Here is a 16,149-nt window from a genome sequence, read left to right on the forward strand (position 1 = left end):
TGCAAGAATATTTCTTCCCACGTACATTTTTTACTAGGTAATCTTACTGACAAGAGAACGTAGTTATTTTATAGGAGAAACCCAAATAATAGATAGAGTAATTGTAAAGCGGGCCTTGAGTAATTTGACTCCTCCCGAGAATAAATTGTTAACGTAGTGTTGTATTCAAACTTTAAAGAGAAATACTCACGCTGTGTCCACAAATGTACAAAGTTTTAAGGGGTGTCTGGTGTCCCCTATCTTTACGCAACTTATTCAAAAGGATATATTTGTGCCATCTTCAAAAACTTCAAATTCATTTCGTTTTGAAGGTCTTAATTGGACACCCATTTCTAAAAAAGTGTACATCCATAGTTTAGAATTGCTTTCTGAGATTCCTGCACATTCAAGACTCTGTGACATTCGCTTTTGACTGTTTTCACCTATTGTGGATACAACACAACAGAAATCATATAATGATTTTTCAAATTGGCTACCCAGTGCATTGCATGTGATACCAGAGATAATTGTCTTCTAAAGTTTCTATTCAGAAGGAAATGAGCATCAAGAAAATGAGGTCGAGGAGGAAAATCTGTGAAGTTTCTTCTCATATTGCTTCAACAGTCAAATATAAGCTCTACTGTAACTTTGGTTTTTCAAGAACATCAAAAGGCTCCAATCATCCAGACATGATAAGTAGAAAAATGCTAGAGCTGCATACCTGTATTAAACTTTGATATTTCAGCTTGGCCTTAATTATTGGAAACTAATCGCAGGCATTTCCATGTTAATCCGCCCAAAACAAAAAGAGTTTCCCAATAACATCACAAAACCCCAGGATACCCCAGTCGGAACCCACACTTAGGAGGCCTTTGGTGCGTTGTCTGGTAGCCTACTATCAGGCAGGACAAGGTCTGGAGGTGTTTCACCAACAACACCCAACATAGAGTCATACGTCTCATCCTTGAGCACTAATTTCTTCCGCAGCACCTTCTCAAATTCAATCTGATCCAACTCTTTTGCATTTTCAGCTGCATGAGCCTGCGCTAAATTAGAATAGTTTATGGCTGACTCTGAGATGAACGCTATTTCTTCTTCTGTGAGCTTCCTCAAGAACCTTGCTGGATTTCCTCCCCAGACCTGTGTGTTTGGGTGTCATAATTACACGTGTTAGAAAGTTGAAATTTTCAATTAAAAGCTTTACTACTTATTTCATAACAGCCGAGAAAACAAGAAAAAACTTGGAAAGGACTTTTCCTTGGGAATTCTCTGGTATCAGACCACATCCTAACAAATCTTCGCCTATTTGTCAACAGTTACATGCACAGTTTCACAAGTGTATAATCGGGAAGTTAAACAACCTACTAAAGATTAACATGGAAAGTAGCATCAGTATGAACAAATAATACTTTTTCACAAATTGGTAAATACCCATGTTGGAACTTTTATACACATGCAAAGTAAATGACTTAAATTCTGCCACGAACCTCTCCGAATGGAATCCTTGTGTTCTGTCTTACATGGGCACCAGCAGCAACCATAGCATTTTTCTCTACAACCGCCCCATCAAGCACAGTTGCACCCATACCAATAAATGCCTCGTCTTCAACAGTACATCCATGTAACACAGCGCTGTGACCTTATATTTTGATGTCAAAAATCAACCATCAAGTTTACGCAAAAATTAATGGCAGATGTATATTATGCTCTAAATTGCCAGATATTTCTCACCTATGGTAACATTTTTGCCAATTATCGTAGGCAAAACCTTTCCACTGATATTCGATTTAGCTACATGGATTAGAGAATTGTCCTGGACATTGGTTCCGGCTCCAATGCTGACACTGTTCACATCACCTGCATGGAGTTTCATGTTGAGAAAGAACAAGAAAACTAAAGAACACAAACATCCAGGGCACTCCGTACACACAAAAAGGAAAAAAAGTTAAGAAAGGAAAAACACCATGCAATCATAGATTGATTGAAGCCCAAACTTCTTAACAGAATTAGAGACCAATGCAGAACTCATATTCTTGCCCTCAAGGAAGCTAAGAAAGGACGAAGTGATATTATAAGAGGTGCAATGTAAGTTTTATAACCAAGGAAGAAGGAAGAAAACCTTATTCAATACTGTATGCATGTGAGCATATTCACTCAGTTATTATTGGCAACATGCATTAAGCAAGACACATACTTCCAAAGTATTTCATTCAAAGACAGCAATGAGTGTGCACAACCAAAATTTTCTCAAAGTTAAGTTGTAGATTGAGCTTTCAAAAGATAACATCACAGTTAAAGAGATTCATGGAGTAGTGCTTGTGGAGTAGGTCAAAAGTAGAGTTGCCTGAGTGAAGGCAAGTTTGGGTTTTGTGTCTTGTCCCTGAACAAATAATATAAGTTTCAACTTTGAGTGAGCCCAAGTGGAGATAGAGAGGTTGTTTCCGAAAGACCCTCAGTTCAAGTGCAGACTAATTTTAGAAACTTGTCCTGATATCCTCAGTGCCGATTCTCAATGCCCAATTTCTATTGGTTCTTTCAATCAAGTTTTTTCTTCATATTCCAATTTAAGAGATTTATTGGGTTCAGATTAGTTAAACTTTAATTGAGTCTTGTATCTTTTATAAAGCTCGATATTATTGTTCACAACTGGTGTTTGGGTACACCTTACAAAGAGTTAATCCATTGTAACTAAATTAGAAGAAAGGCTTAACTAAACTACCCATAATGTGCATAAAAGATTGTACATTCAGTCCTCCTACTCCTTGTCTTACAAATAAGAACCACTGGACGACATACATAACAGAACTACCAGTTTCTAAAAAACATGTCACCTTATAATGTTGTATTTAAAGAAATTAGCGATATCTACTGTCCTTGCCTTATAGATAACCAACACTGCAAGATATATATCAAACTTATCAGTTCTGAAAAACATGTAACATCACAATGTTGTATTGCAAGAAACAAGCAATCTCTACTTTGCTGAGCTAACTAACCATCAACAAACAGCATTTTACAAATAAAGATTTGGCATAGGATGTACTGTTGATTCACTTACAAAACTTGAGGAGTCCATAATGCAGTTGTCTCCTAAATGTCTACCCATTAACATAATTCAAGACAAGGCAAAGATTTTATGACACAAGAAGGAATGCTTTTCTCAAACTCATCAAATGTCTCCAGGAAAATTTTACCATGAGAAAAAATGTATTATTCAAAATCAATCAGTATAACAACAGCATACTTCTATAAGAATATTTTTTAAGCACTGACACTGCCACTTTTTTTAATAAAGAAGCACTGACATTACCATCATATGCAGAAGCAGAACATACCTCGCAGAACACACCCATACCAAATAGAAGCACTACGACCAATGTGAACATCACCAATTATAGAGGCACTTGGGGCCACAAATGCATCTTTCTCAACAACTGGTACTTTGTCAAACAGGTTCATCAAAGTTCTATGTCTCGACACTGGAATAAAAAGGAGGTAGAGAATAAAAAAACGTTAAAGCAAGAAGGCATGCTGCATATTGTAGATAGCACATCAACAACCAAGAAGTTTAGACGTGAAATAAAAATATGTTGTTTGACATAAAGAGGAAAACCATATAATAACAGAACACAGGAAAGTGTAGCAGAATAGGAAATAATTCTAGAAGTATAGCCAAACATAGGGGTGTTCATGGTTCGGTTTGGGTCGGTTATTGATTAAAATCATAACCAAACCAATTTAATCGGTTTTAAATGTGTAAAACCATAACCAAACCAAGTAAAATAATAACCACCGGTTTGGTTATTGTCGGTTTGGTTTGGTTATTCGGTTTATGACTAGTCGGGACAATTCAAATATTCTCTCCCTACATTCTTCAAATTTCTTATGAATCTCTTTTTTCCTCACGACCCACAAGGGCGAACGTTGCTGCATATTGAGGGAAAGACATGCTGATAGCAAATCAGGTGGACCAAACTTGCAACGCAGTTTAGATTTAAAAGAACAAGTCAAACAGAAGTTCCAAACTACAAACAACTTTATCAATTAAAATGAAAAAATTACATATTTAAACTAAACTAACTAGAGAATCCATAATATAATCAAAAGTTGGGCTTAGATTGTTGGACTTGGACATATGCTGCTTAGTGCTTACAACTTATTAGAATTTAGAGTTGGGCTTGGATTGTTGAACTTGGACATATTCTTTTAAGACATGGGCCTTAAAAATAAGTAGATCAAAATTAAATTAATAATTAAAAGGTATAAAATATCTTTAATTATTTATGAAAAGCTAATATTATACATATAAATAATTATAAATTTTATGTATATAATTATCGGTTTGGTTCGGTTATTTATTCGGTTATTTTTTACTATAACCATAGCCAAACCAAATATTATCGGTTTTTCAAATTTAAAACCAAACCAAACCAAATTTTAATATTTTTATTCGATTTGATTAAATTTTTGGTTTTGTTTTGGTTTTAACCAAAACTGTGAAAAGCCCTAGCCAAACATAGAGAACAGAAATTAAAACCTAAGATGGTGAGATTGGCTGATTGTGAGCAAATATGAATGTAAAAATATCATCACAATCGACAATGGTAAAATGCTTGTCAAAGATTCCAAGCCTCAGCGTCTCACCCTGATGAAAATATTCATAGACTGATAATTTTTCACAATTGGCCCAAGTTACTTATGTTAGTCACAGCATTGTCTGTGTAGTTATGCAGAAGTGGGTGAGATCAGAATTTATAATCTAGCTCTCAGATTGATGTTAGACAAATTGCAAGATAGATCATATATGTCATAGTATACTATGCTATAAGTACTTAGTATCATGAGCAGCCTTCAGATTAGCAACCCTATATGATCACTCTTGATAAGCTTGAATCATTAATACTTGTAATCAACCTTATTTTCTTAAGAAAAAAAAATTGTAACTTCGACTATAGCCAGACTAATTCATCAGACAGCCCACAATCACAGGTGTCATGTCTACCAAGGCTGTGAAATAGGCTCATACCAAGTGTTATTGCGGGAACTCGGACCTAAGATCTCCAGGTTGTTATCCTATGCCTCAACCACTAATCTATATCCTTGAAAATGACAACCAGTAAAAAACTTTGGAAACTACATTTTCGAAGGTAGAGCATTGAATGTCTATTTGGGATGGAGGAAAATATGATATCACTTATTCTTTCTAGCTTTACAAAGCAGTTGTGTTACTTTATGTTATCAATATAACAACATTCTTTTTCTGAAACTAAAAGGGAAAGTATCCATTCATAGTACACTCCAGAGGAAAGTATCTATAAGAGGCTGAGCTAATAAAATTAACGCTCAGACAACAAAACACAGCGCAGTAAATGCAGCTAAAGAGAAGTGGCACAACGAAGCATAATTTTCACAATTGAAGTCGTTCTGTGACTTGAACTAATGTGTGAAAGAATCAAATACCTAAAGCCCTAGTTCTCGTTTATATGATAACATAACACATTTAAACCTCAGAAGTGAGGAGAAAATCGAGATGAAGGAAAAAGACGTACGATGTTCTTGGAAGTAATAGTTGCCCTGGAGGCGGCAGCCCAACCGATCAAGGGCTTGGCCTGTCTCCCGGATCCAGAATCCGACGGTGTAGATTGCTTTCTTCACGGAACCCATCCTCTATTCCTTCCGATTCCAGAACCCAATTTCTCCAAAATCACTGATTATTTCTGTAGAAATGAGTGTTGAGTTTAGCTGAGGGAGGAGTTGAGAAATGAGCAGCGCGGATACCACAAAGGGTAAAAAGCTGAACCGAACCCAAACCCCGAGTCGTACTGAGTGCACTCGTCACACCATGAGAAAAATAATGATACCTCCACATATTTATTCATGTTACTATTGTTTGGAAATGATATTCTCGTTTCAATTTATTTATTTTATTTCCTTTTTATTCTATTTCAACAAAAATGTCTCCTGCCTTTACTAGCAATTCTTTATTTTCAAGCTTTTTTAATTTCATGCTTGAGACTAACAATATTTTGATATATTTGACATATTTTTAATTTATGATTATAAAATTTAAAAGTCTTTTTTATTTATTTTTTAAAATTTCATGTCAAATAACAAACAAATTGAAACGAGAGGGAACAATAAAGTTCTAAAAAGATGCTCCATAATCATTCTAGAGCGCTAATCTATATTTTTTTTTATCATTGATATTGTGTTTGTATAGTGATAAGAATGTCTCACCGAGACTTAAATATAAGTTTTATAAAGTGGTTATTAGATCAACTATATTGTAAACGGTGAAGTGTTCGCAAGTCAAGAACACACGTATCCAAAAGATGAAAGCAGCTAAAATAAGGATGTTGAGATAAATGTGTGAGAATACTAAGAGAGATAAGATTATGAACAAATCTATCCGGAGCAAGGTAGGAGTGACTTTCTTGGTAGACAAAATGAGGGTGACGAAATTAAGATGATTCGGACATGTGAAAGGAGATACACAGATGTCTTAGTGAGGAGGTGTAAGAGGTAGACGAAAAAGTATTTGAGAGGTGATTAAACAAGACATGCCTTAAAAAGGAGAATATGAAATTCGAAGATTAGAGGGAAAGATTAGTAGGTAATCAAGCGTTGTCGAGTTTCCCTTATTAGTAGTCTTATTAATACTCTCCTACTACCTTATACTTTTGATTTATTTTTATCTATTATTTCTTCTGCTTTGTGTATCATAATATTTGTCATCGCAATTGTTTTTTTTTTTTGCCTCTCATTATCTGATTTCTTCATTAGTATATTTCTTTTTCTTTGTTCATTTTGAGTCGAAGGCCTATCGAAAACAACCTCTCTACTATCCCAAGTTGGAAGACAGTGTACCCAACCCCCTCAATTGCCACCATTCTGTTTTGAAGAAGTCTAAGCATAACTTCTTTGCTACGTAGATCATTAGGTTTGCAAATTTCCATGTGATTATATATCTCATATGAAGTAGAACAATTTTCTCTCAAATTGTTGTGTGAGGTCTCCTATGGAGTTCGTAATATCATGAGCAACTCACGCACTGCTTTAAGGTTTTTGGGGTGGGTATTAAGATAGAGAAGAAGAGAAGCAAAACCCAATCAAAACAAAATAGCTAACATGTCCAATATATTGTAAGCTTTTTCAGATGTAGGGCAAGCATTCTTACTACAGCACCACCACTGCACATCACCAGTGGTTTTCTCTTGATGCTTCTTTTCCATATCTTTTCTGAATTCATGAAAATTAGAAGTTCTACATATATTTCAAATATTCGATAATACCACACTAAACTAAAGTAAGCACATGAAGTTCGGAAAGCCATCGTCAACATGTCAACAGGCTTTTCTACTTAGATTTTCAGTAGTGACAACAGCATGTCCTCAACAAGGTCACTGCCTCAAACTTTCCACTATGTAAGAAGCATACAGGTCCCTGTGATCACAACCATGGAGATGAATCTTTTTTGGTTAGGATTGCTAGTAACACAAAGAATAAACAATCTTGTAACATGAGAGAACTCAAAAGCACTGACATGGAATACTTGATGGCATCAACAGCTGCCTCAGCAGGAAGAAAGTCCTCAACGGCAACTGACTTGTTCTCATTCTTTTTATCTGTTGATAGAGAGTCAAGGATGTATAGGAGAAACAGTAGAACTACGCAAAGGTTGTACGATATGCAGACATTGTTTTACTCAAATATATTCTTGACATTTATAAGAAATGGACATCCATTGGGGAAACATATGAAGCCAGAATCTCCATGCACCTCCAGCAGCCTCAGAGACCTATCAGGATGAATATGGACTAGTATTTCCTTCTTTATTTAATACACGACCAAATGTCATATCAGAGGATACAGTCTTCAAAAAAACGACGGATTTCAGCAAGACGATGAGGAGGAAGCTCCTTGATGTCTGTATAGTGGCGAAACTCGGGATCATCTGCGCACACAGCTATTATTTTGTCATCTTTCTCACCCTGTAACAGAGCATAAACATCGATCAGTTATTCCTTAATTTGCTAAGGGATTAACATTACACTACAGATGTTGCAATTCACTCACAGAAAAGAGAAATAAAATTGTGGTGCCACAATGTCGCACACAACCAAGTTATTTGGTCCTGTCTATTAAAATTTTAACTCCGGTTTTACTGTTCCCTCTCGTAGTTTTTCTATCAACTGCGACGATGAGAAGTTATCACCCTCATCAAAGTTGATAAAGGAGGGCTTATCAATGGTATTCTAATCAAGTATTATTGAGCTCTCAAGGTTAAAAATAGGTACACAATAAAACTTGAGGAAACCAAAAAAAAACTGTTAAATTTTTTTACAAGCAAATAGTTTTTTGTTCAGCAATTTTCAATGTCCTAAAGTACATGTGGCAGAAACTTTACTCTATTAAAAAACCTTACCTGATCAATCATAGGCATCAATCCAATTGCACGAGCACGAAGAAAGGTACTTGGTAACACAGGTTCCTATATAACATATAGGATGGAAAGTAAGAGTGCCCAGGAGTAAGCTTACACAGAGAAAAGTAATGCAAGATTGACCTAAGGAAGATGTAAGTGTGTAAACGGAGGCAAACCTGCATCAGTACTAGGACATCCATTGGATCACTGTCTTCACAAAGGGTCCTTGGGATGAAACCATAGTTGTGTGGATAAACAACTGATGAGTACAGTATTCGGTCAACCTTTTTGACACAAGTTCAGCAATTCAGTCGAACGATTATCATAAGAGTGAAAACTCTTAAATGAATTCATAAAAGCTGTGGAAGATAAATAAAGATCACTGGTCAAGATAGCACCTTTATAAGGCCACTTGCTTTGTCAAGCTCATACTTGACTTTGCTGCCTTTGCCTATTTCAACCACCTACCAAATAAGTCTAAGATTTTAGTTTGTGTGAAACTTAATGCTATCAGTGTAGTACTTGGGAGTTGGGACTATTCCCCAGACAGATAATAACATCACAAAGAAAAGAATGTGTGTGCAAGCCCCTGTGAGATGGAAGGTAGGATGATATCATTTGGAAATGTGACAACTGCCAACCATTGTTATATTTTCCCAGTTGAGAACAGTAGTTTATTCAAAGATCACAATTAACTAGATACACAAAAAAGAGTAGTTCAGTATGTATATATCGAAACACCTTGCTTTGCACTTAATAAAGGATCTTTTGGAAAGAATGAAAATTACTATGCACAACGTAACCAAAAAGTTGGCAAGTACAGCCAGATAAGAAGGTTATGGTTGTTGGAGTAACTTAACTACCTCATCAATAATTTCAGAAAAGATTTACTGGCAATTAAACACTTACACAGTTGAAAATTGAGGGTGCACCTGGTCCTGCACGAGCAGAACATCAAGCATAAGTACAAAAAGACCCCAAGCCCCACACCGTGCAATGTATAACAAGACCATGAAATAACAGCCAGACACTGAAATGGATACACATGATATACTGATGCTGATTAAAAGGAAATTCACTGGATAGATTTCTAATTTTTTTCTTTGTTTTTCTTGTTACAAGAATTGAATAGCGAATGTTACCAATCTCTAGGTCATGCCACGGGTGAGCAGCAATAGATCTTCGAGACATGGAGGAGAGAATTCTTTCATTAAGCGCAACACGAGAGGTTCCTGAGTTTCTTCCGATCCCTTTTCCACTATTTTCAGCCATAGTAAACTTAATAACAAAAAGGAAAGCCAACAATTAATATATATACCTGGTCTGTGATAATTCAATATAATAGTAACAATTATGATCAGACAATCAGGACATCAATTTCCAGCCATGGTTGCTAGCAATACAATTGACACGAACAAATTAACTTTTCACCAGCAGAGAAGCGTGTTCTTTTTTTTTCTCCTGTCAGATTACCCTATGATAATGAAAAATCACAACCGAACTTGATTTTATGGAATTACTAATTGTATTTAATGCCGCTTTGCTTGAATGTATAGGTATAACCAACCAAAAAAGGCAAGAAGAGAAGAAGAAGAAGCAATTGATAGATGGAGTACAGATTGAAAAAGGGTTTGAGAAAATGAGATTCAACCAAACTGCCAAAACCATTATAGAAGAGCTGAAAATTGGAAAAGATGGTACAGTTCGAGTGAATAGAACAAGCCGAAGTAAAAGCCAGTCACAAAATCGACCCAGAAAGAAAAATCTCAAAAGAAACTCAGAAACATATCAAATAAAAAACTACTACTAGAATCAAATCGTAACCCAGAAGTTATCTTGCAAGAACCAAACTAGAAAGCATCCAAAAAAGCAACAAATAAAAACTAAAAAGTAATATAAGTACATTTGTAGATTAAAGCAATCAAATGACAAACAGAAACAAAACTCCATCTGCAAGTCGACCCAGAAACAAAAAATCTTCAAAATAAAAGAATCAAAAGATGAATAACTTACAGAAAGAGAATGGATGAAGGAGAAGCACGCTCTGCTCAATTGCTCACTGTTGTCTTCTTTTGTTAGCGGTAATATATACAAGTTTTGCGGTGTGTGCGCGTCATATATTCACTTTCTAGCAAAACTTTCCACTAGTCACTCTTTAGAGTCAAGTTGCGTCGTCAGATCTTCAAATTGCTTACATCCAACGGTTGATATGGTTTCATGGCGTCTAGCCATTTATTTTATACTTTTTCCTTCTTGGGAAAATAAATTTTCTAGTAGTAGTAAAAGCAAAGAACAGTTTCATAGGAAATTGGAAAACCAAGAGGACCAATCAGTGAACGCCACGCAATTTCCACATTGATGTAACGTTCCAGTGCTTACTATGAAAATTAAAAAGAATCTTCCAAAAATATTTTCTTAAATTGAGAAATGGAAAAGTGAAGTTAAGGCAAATTTCTACGTTTTAGTTTTGGAAGGAAATACAGTAACATGAATGCATCGTCTTTTTCCATCGTACTCTTTCCTCGTTTTACTTTATTCAGATTTTGAAGATACAGTATTTTATCGACTTAAATAAATATGGTCATTAATTAAAGCCTTTCCTTTTTGTTAACCATAAAATCGAATCAAACAAAATCTTCTCATCAACATATCTACTTACTTAAATAAGGAATGATATATGACAATTTTATTATCAACCAAGTAAAATGGTTGTCCACTTAAAATGGTGGATAGTCCATTTACTTTTTAAGTGGGTAAAATGCCCACTAATATTTTCCTCCACTTGTAAATATGACTATAAATATAGCCTTAAACTTCAATGTAAAAACACACAAAACATATAAAAGAAGAGAATTACTATTACTCTCTCTATATTACTACTCTCTCTATTAATACTTTCTATATTATTCTCTTGTTCTTCTTCCTTTATAAAATTGTCAAGTAAGTTAATTTATAACACGTTATCAGCACGAAGCTCTAATTTTTCAGAAAAGTAACTTCTATATCAGGTATATCTACTAAAGAAATTTAATTTTTAAGTTATCTTTGTTACTTTCAAATTAATTTTCATCATGTCAAACTTGTCAAAATTGGAATTTGTGGCACTTGATATTTCTGGTAAAAATTATTTGTCATGGGTACTTGATGCTGAAATTCACCTTACCGCTAAGGGTCTTGGTGATGCTATAATTGAAGGAAATACAGCATCAAGTCAGGATAAAGCAAAGGCTATGATTTTCCTTCGTCATCATCTAGATGAAAGCCTAAAAATGGAATACTTGACAGTGAAAGATCCACTTGAATTGTGGAAAGACTTAAAAGGGAGGTATGACCACCTCAGGGCAACGGTATTGCCAAGGGCTCGTTATGAGTGGATGCACTTACGGTTTCAAGATTTTAAAACCGTAATTGAGTATAATTTTGCTGTATTTAGAATAACTTCCCAATTAAAATTATGTGGGGAAAATATAAATGATGAGGACATGTTAGAAAAGACACTAACTACTTTTCATGCCTCTAATGTAATATTACAGCAGCAATACCGTGAAAAGGGTTTTAAAAAATATTCTGAATTGATATCATGCCTTCTGGTGGCTGAACAACATAATGCCCTTTTAATGAAAAATCATGAAGCCCGTCCCACTGGAACTGCTCTGTTACCGGAGGCAAATATGGTAAAAGCACATGGCCAGTCTGAAAGAAGACATAATAAATATCAAGGTCACAATAATGTGCGTGGGCGTGGCAATGGCAGAGGACGATATAATAATCGTCGTAGTGGTGGTCAACATAAAAGGGAGAACAATATCAGTTCTCAAAATGGCCCTTCAAAAAGTAACTGTCATCGTTGTGGCATGAAAGGCCACTGGAAAAATGAATGTCGGACGCCTGAGCATTTTGTAAGACTTTATCAAAATTCTTTTAAAAGAAAGGCAAATAGAGGTGGTGCCTCTTCTTCTAATGCTCGGATAGAGTCACACTTGGCGTTCAAAAATAATGTTGAGGCAAGGACTTTGAATAATGATAATATTGAAGCAAATCTGGCCTTAAGGGATGATGATTTTAATGACCTCAATGATATTACTCATTTGGAGGTTGAAGATTTTTTAAAGGATCTTAATTGATGTTTAATTTCATGTTTTTCAATATGTTATCATGTACTTCGAAATTATTGTGTTTTTACGTTTATGTATTTGAAGAAAAAAAAATAATAATCAAGGTCACATTTTTATGATAATTGTATATTGTTTATTACATTGTGCTATTTTACAATATTGTAATTAATTACTATTAATGTGCTATTATTTAATCTTAATATCATATTGTTACTAAAAATAATATTCGCCTTATTTAATGTCATTATACTAATTGTTTATTCTTGTTAATGTTTTAGACATTAATAATATATAATGATAGTATTATTTTTGTCAATAAACAAATTATCTATACATGATGAATAATATTATATTAATGTTTTATAATATTTTATATTTGTTTTTAATACTTGTGTATAATATTTATTTAAGGTTAATAAGTATATAATTCCATAAACTAAATTATTGTAACATTCATCATAATTGAATCATATAATTTTTTAAATTCTAAATTACCATAATTTAACTTTAAAAAAAAAGGACTTATGTTTTTCTAGCAAAATTGTTACTTATTTTATTTCTTACAATGCATTTTTATTTTATGAAGATAAATAAATTTATCAGTCTTCAATTGGATTCAAGATGAATAATGGAGATATGTGCATTTTGGATAGTGCCACAACTCATACGATATTAAAAGAAAAGAAATATTTTTGTCATTTGATTATGAAAAAGGCCTATGTCAATACAATATCTGGTAGTACAAAATTAATTGAAGGCTCTGGAAAAGCAGCCTTATTACTACCTGGAGGAACGATATTGGTAATTGATAATGCATTATATTGTAGTAAGTCTCAAAGAAACTTGTTAAGTTTCAAGGTTATTCGCCAAAATGGCTATCATATTGAGACTACAAATGAAGAAAAGGTTGAATACCTTTATATTACTACAATAAATATGAAGAAGAAAATTGTGCACGAAAAATTACCTGCACTTTCTTCTGGGTTGTACCATACAAATATTGGTACTGTTGAATCACATGCCATTGTAAACAAAAGGTTTACTGATTCTAATGATTTTATTATTTGGCATGACCGGTTGGGCCATCCTGGTTATAATATGATGCGCAGAATTATTGAGAATTCAAATGGACACACTTTGAAGAATCAGAAAATTCTTCAATCTAAGGAATTCTCTTGTGTTGCTTGTTCCCAAGAAAAACTGATTATCAAACCATCAGCAACTAAGGTTGGGATTGAATCCCCTGCGTTTCTGGAACGTATACAGGGTGATATATGTGGGCCAATTCACCCTTCATGTGGACCATTTAAATATTATATGGTCTTGATAGATGCATCTACAAGATGGTCACATGTGTGCTTATTATCAACTCGCAATATGGCTTTTGCGAGATTGTTAGCTCAAATTATAAGGTTAAGAGCACAATTTCCAGATTATGCAATAAAGACAATTCGTCTTGATAATGCTGGTGAATTCATATCTCAATCATTTAATGATTATTGTATGTCGATTGGAATAAAAGTTGAGCATCCGGTCGCTCATGTACATACTCAAAATGGTCTAGCAGAATCATTGATTAAACGCCTCCAATGGATAGCTAGACCATTGCTAATGAGGACAAAACTTCCTATTTCAGTATGGGGGCATGCTATTTTGCATGCAGCAGCACTTGTGCGCATAAGGCCAACAAATTATCATGAATTTTCCCCATTACAGTTGGCGTTTGGAAGGGAGCCAAATATATCCCATCTTAGAATATTTGGGTGTGCGGTATATGTCCCAATTGCTCCACCGCACCGCACAAAGATGGATCCCCAAAGAAGGTTGGGAATATATGTTGGGTATGAATCTCCTTCTATTATAAAATATCTGGAACCTATGACTGGAGATTTATTTACGGCAAGATTCGCTGATTGTCATTTTGATGAATCAGTATACCCAACATTAGGGGGAGAACATAAGCAGTTGAAAAATGAGATAGATTGGAATTCATTGTCACTATCTCATTTAGATCCTCGAACAAATCAATGTGAGCAAGAAGTTCAAAAGATGATTTATTTGCAGAATATTGCAAATCAACTGCCGGATGCATTTACTAACCTTCCACGGGTTACTAAATCGCATATCCCAGCTGCTAATGCTCAAGTTCGAGTTGATGTCCCGGTAGGACAACTTGTTCAGGCAAATGAGTCTAGACCACGCTTAAAACGTGGAAGACCATTTGGTTCCAAAGATAAAAATCCTCAAAAAAGGAAAGGAATAAATGATCAAGATGATCATAATTTGGAGGCGAGTGCTCAAGAAGAGCCCAGAGACACAACAAATGGTGATACCACCGAGGAGGTCCAAGTACCTGAAAATAATGAGAATGAAGAAATCTCAATAAGTTATGTCTCGACAGGAAAACGGTGGAACCGAAATGATATTGTGGTCGATAATATTTTTGCTTATAATGTTGCCATTGAAATAATGCAACAAGATAAGGATCTTGAACCAAAATCTGTCGATGAATGCAGACAGAGAAATGATTGGCCAAGATGGAAGGATGCAATTCAAGCAGAGTTAACTTCACTTAAAAAACGTGAAGTTTTCGGATCAATAGTTCGAACACCTGAAGGTGTCAAGCCAGTAGGGCACAAATGGGTTTTTGTGCGTAAACGAAATGAAAAGGGTGAAGTCGTAAGATATAAAGCACGACTTGTAGCCCAAGGTTTTTCGCAAAGACCTGGCATTGACTATATGGAAACATATTCCCCTGTGGTGGATGCAATTACTTTCAGGTATCTAATGAATTTGGCAGTTCATGAAAAGCTTGAAATGCACTTAATGGACGTGGTCACTGCCTATTTATATGGCTCATTGGACCACGACATTTTTATGAAAATTCCCGAAGGGTTCAAAGTGCCTGAAGCATACAAGGATTCTCGAGAAAATTGTTCAATAAAGCTTCAGAAATCCTTGTACGGGTTGAAACAATCAGGGCGAATGTGGTACAATCGTCTTAGCGAATATTTGCTAAAAGAAGGATATAAAAATGATCCAATTTGCCCTTGTGTCTTTATGAGAAGGTCTGAATCTGAATTTGTCATAATAGCAGTATATGTTGATGATTTAAATATTATTGGAACTCCGGAAGAACTTTCAAAGGCAGTAAAATGCCTGAAAAAGGAGTTTGAAATGAAAGAACTTGGAAAGACAAAATTTTGTCTTGGTCTACAAATTGAACATTTTACAAATGGGATATTTGTCCATCAGTCAACATATACTGAAAATATTTTAAAGAGATTTTATATGGATAAAGCACACCCATTGAGTACTCCAATGGTTGTGAGATCTCTTGATATTAATACAGATCCGTTTCGGCCTTATAAAAATGATGAAGAACTTATTGGTGCTGAAATACCATACCTTAGTGCAATTGGTGCATTAATGTATCTTGCCAACAATTCTAGACCAGATATAGCTTTCTCAGTAAACTTGTTAGCAAGATTTAGTTCTTCACCAACACGGAGACACTGGAATGGAATTAAGCATATATTCAGATACCTTCGAGGTACCATTGATATGAGATTGTTTTACTCAAATGATTCCACATCACAATTGATCGGTTATGCAGATGCGGGATATTTA

The 16,149-nt window shown here is 34.8% G+C and overlaps 2 protein-coding genes across 2 annotated transcripts; both read right to left on the bottom strand.

Annotated features, from left to right (window-relative positions):
- Positions 1–572: 572 nt before the first annotated feature.
- On the bottom strand, positions 573–5,828 carry LOC129874317 (gamma carbonic anhydrase 1, mitochondrial-like). The gene is made up of 5 exons (XM_055949578.1): positions 5,529–5,828; positions 3,315–3,458; positions 1,711–1,836; positions 1,467–1,618; positions 573–1,119 (listed from the first exon to the last, which is right to left on the bottom strand). The coding sequence occupies exons 1-5, from the start codon at positions 5,641–5,643 to the stop codon at positions 841–843; spliced, it is 816 nt and encodes a 271-aa protein (XP_055805553.1). The 5' UTR covers positions 5,644–5,828; the 3' UTR covers positions 573–840.
- Positions 5,829–7,088: 1,260 nt separating this feature from the next.
- On the bottom strand, positions 7,089–10,568 carry LOC129874374 (soluble inorganic pyrophosphatase 4-like). Its single transcript, XM_055949652.1, has 9 exons — positions 10,418–10,568; positions 9,547–9,682; positions 9,314–9,342; positions 8,803–8,868; positions 8,581–8,688; positions 8,405–8,470; positions 7,850–7,970; positions 7,523–7,604; positions 7,089–7,422 (listed from the first exon to the last, which is right to left on the bottom strand). The coding sequence occupies exons 2-9, from the start codon at positions 9,674–9,676 to the stop codon at positions 7,380–7,382; spliced, it is 645 nt and encodes a 214-aa protein (XP_055805627.1). The 5' UTR covers positions 9,677–9,682; positions 10,418–10,568; the 3' UTR covers positions 7,089–7,379.
- Positions 10,569–16,149: the final 5,581 nt, after the last annotated feature.

The sequence above is a fragment of the Solanum dulcamara genome, chromosome 11 (assembly GCF_947179165.1).
Source record: "Solanum dulcamara chromosome 11, daSolDulc1.2, whole genome shotgun sequence".
Classification (NCBI taxonomy): Eukaryota; Viridiplantae; Streptophyta; class Magnoliopsida; order Solanales; family Solanaceae; genus Solanum; species Solanum dulcamara.

Excerpts from the sequence above, each read along its gene's own strand:
- LOC129874317 (XM_055949578.1), bottom strand. The coding sequence starts at position 5,643 with ATGGGTTCCGTGAAGAAAGCAATCTACACCGTCGGATTCTGGATCCGG. Across the intron at positions 1,837-3,314 it reads GTATGGGTGTGTTCTGCGAG|GTGATGTGAACAGTGTCAGC; the intron begins GTATGTTCTGCT and ends AACTCCATGCAG. Across the intron at positions 1,120-1,466 it reads CAAGGATTCCATTCGGAGAG|GTCTGGGGAGGAAATCCAGC; the intron begins GTTCGTGGCAGA and ends CCAAACACACAG.
- LOC129874374 (XM_055949652.1), bottom strand. The coding sequence starts at position 9,676 with ATGGCTGAAAATAGTGGAAAAGGGATCGGAAGAAACTCAGGAACCTCT. Across the intron at positions 9,343-9,546 it reads GTGGCATGACCTAGAGATTG|GACCAGGTGCACCCTCAATT; the intron begins GTAACATTCGCT and ends CTGCTCGTGCAG. Across the intron at positions 8,689-8,802 it reads AAGCAAGTGGCCTTATAAAG|GTTGACCGAATACTGTACTC; the intron begins GTGCTATCTTGA and ends TGTGTCAAAAAG.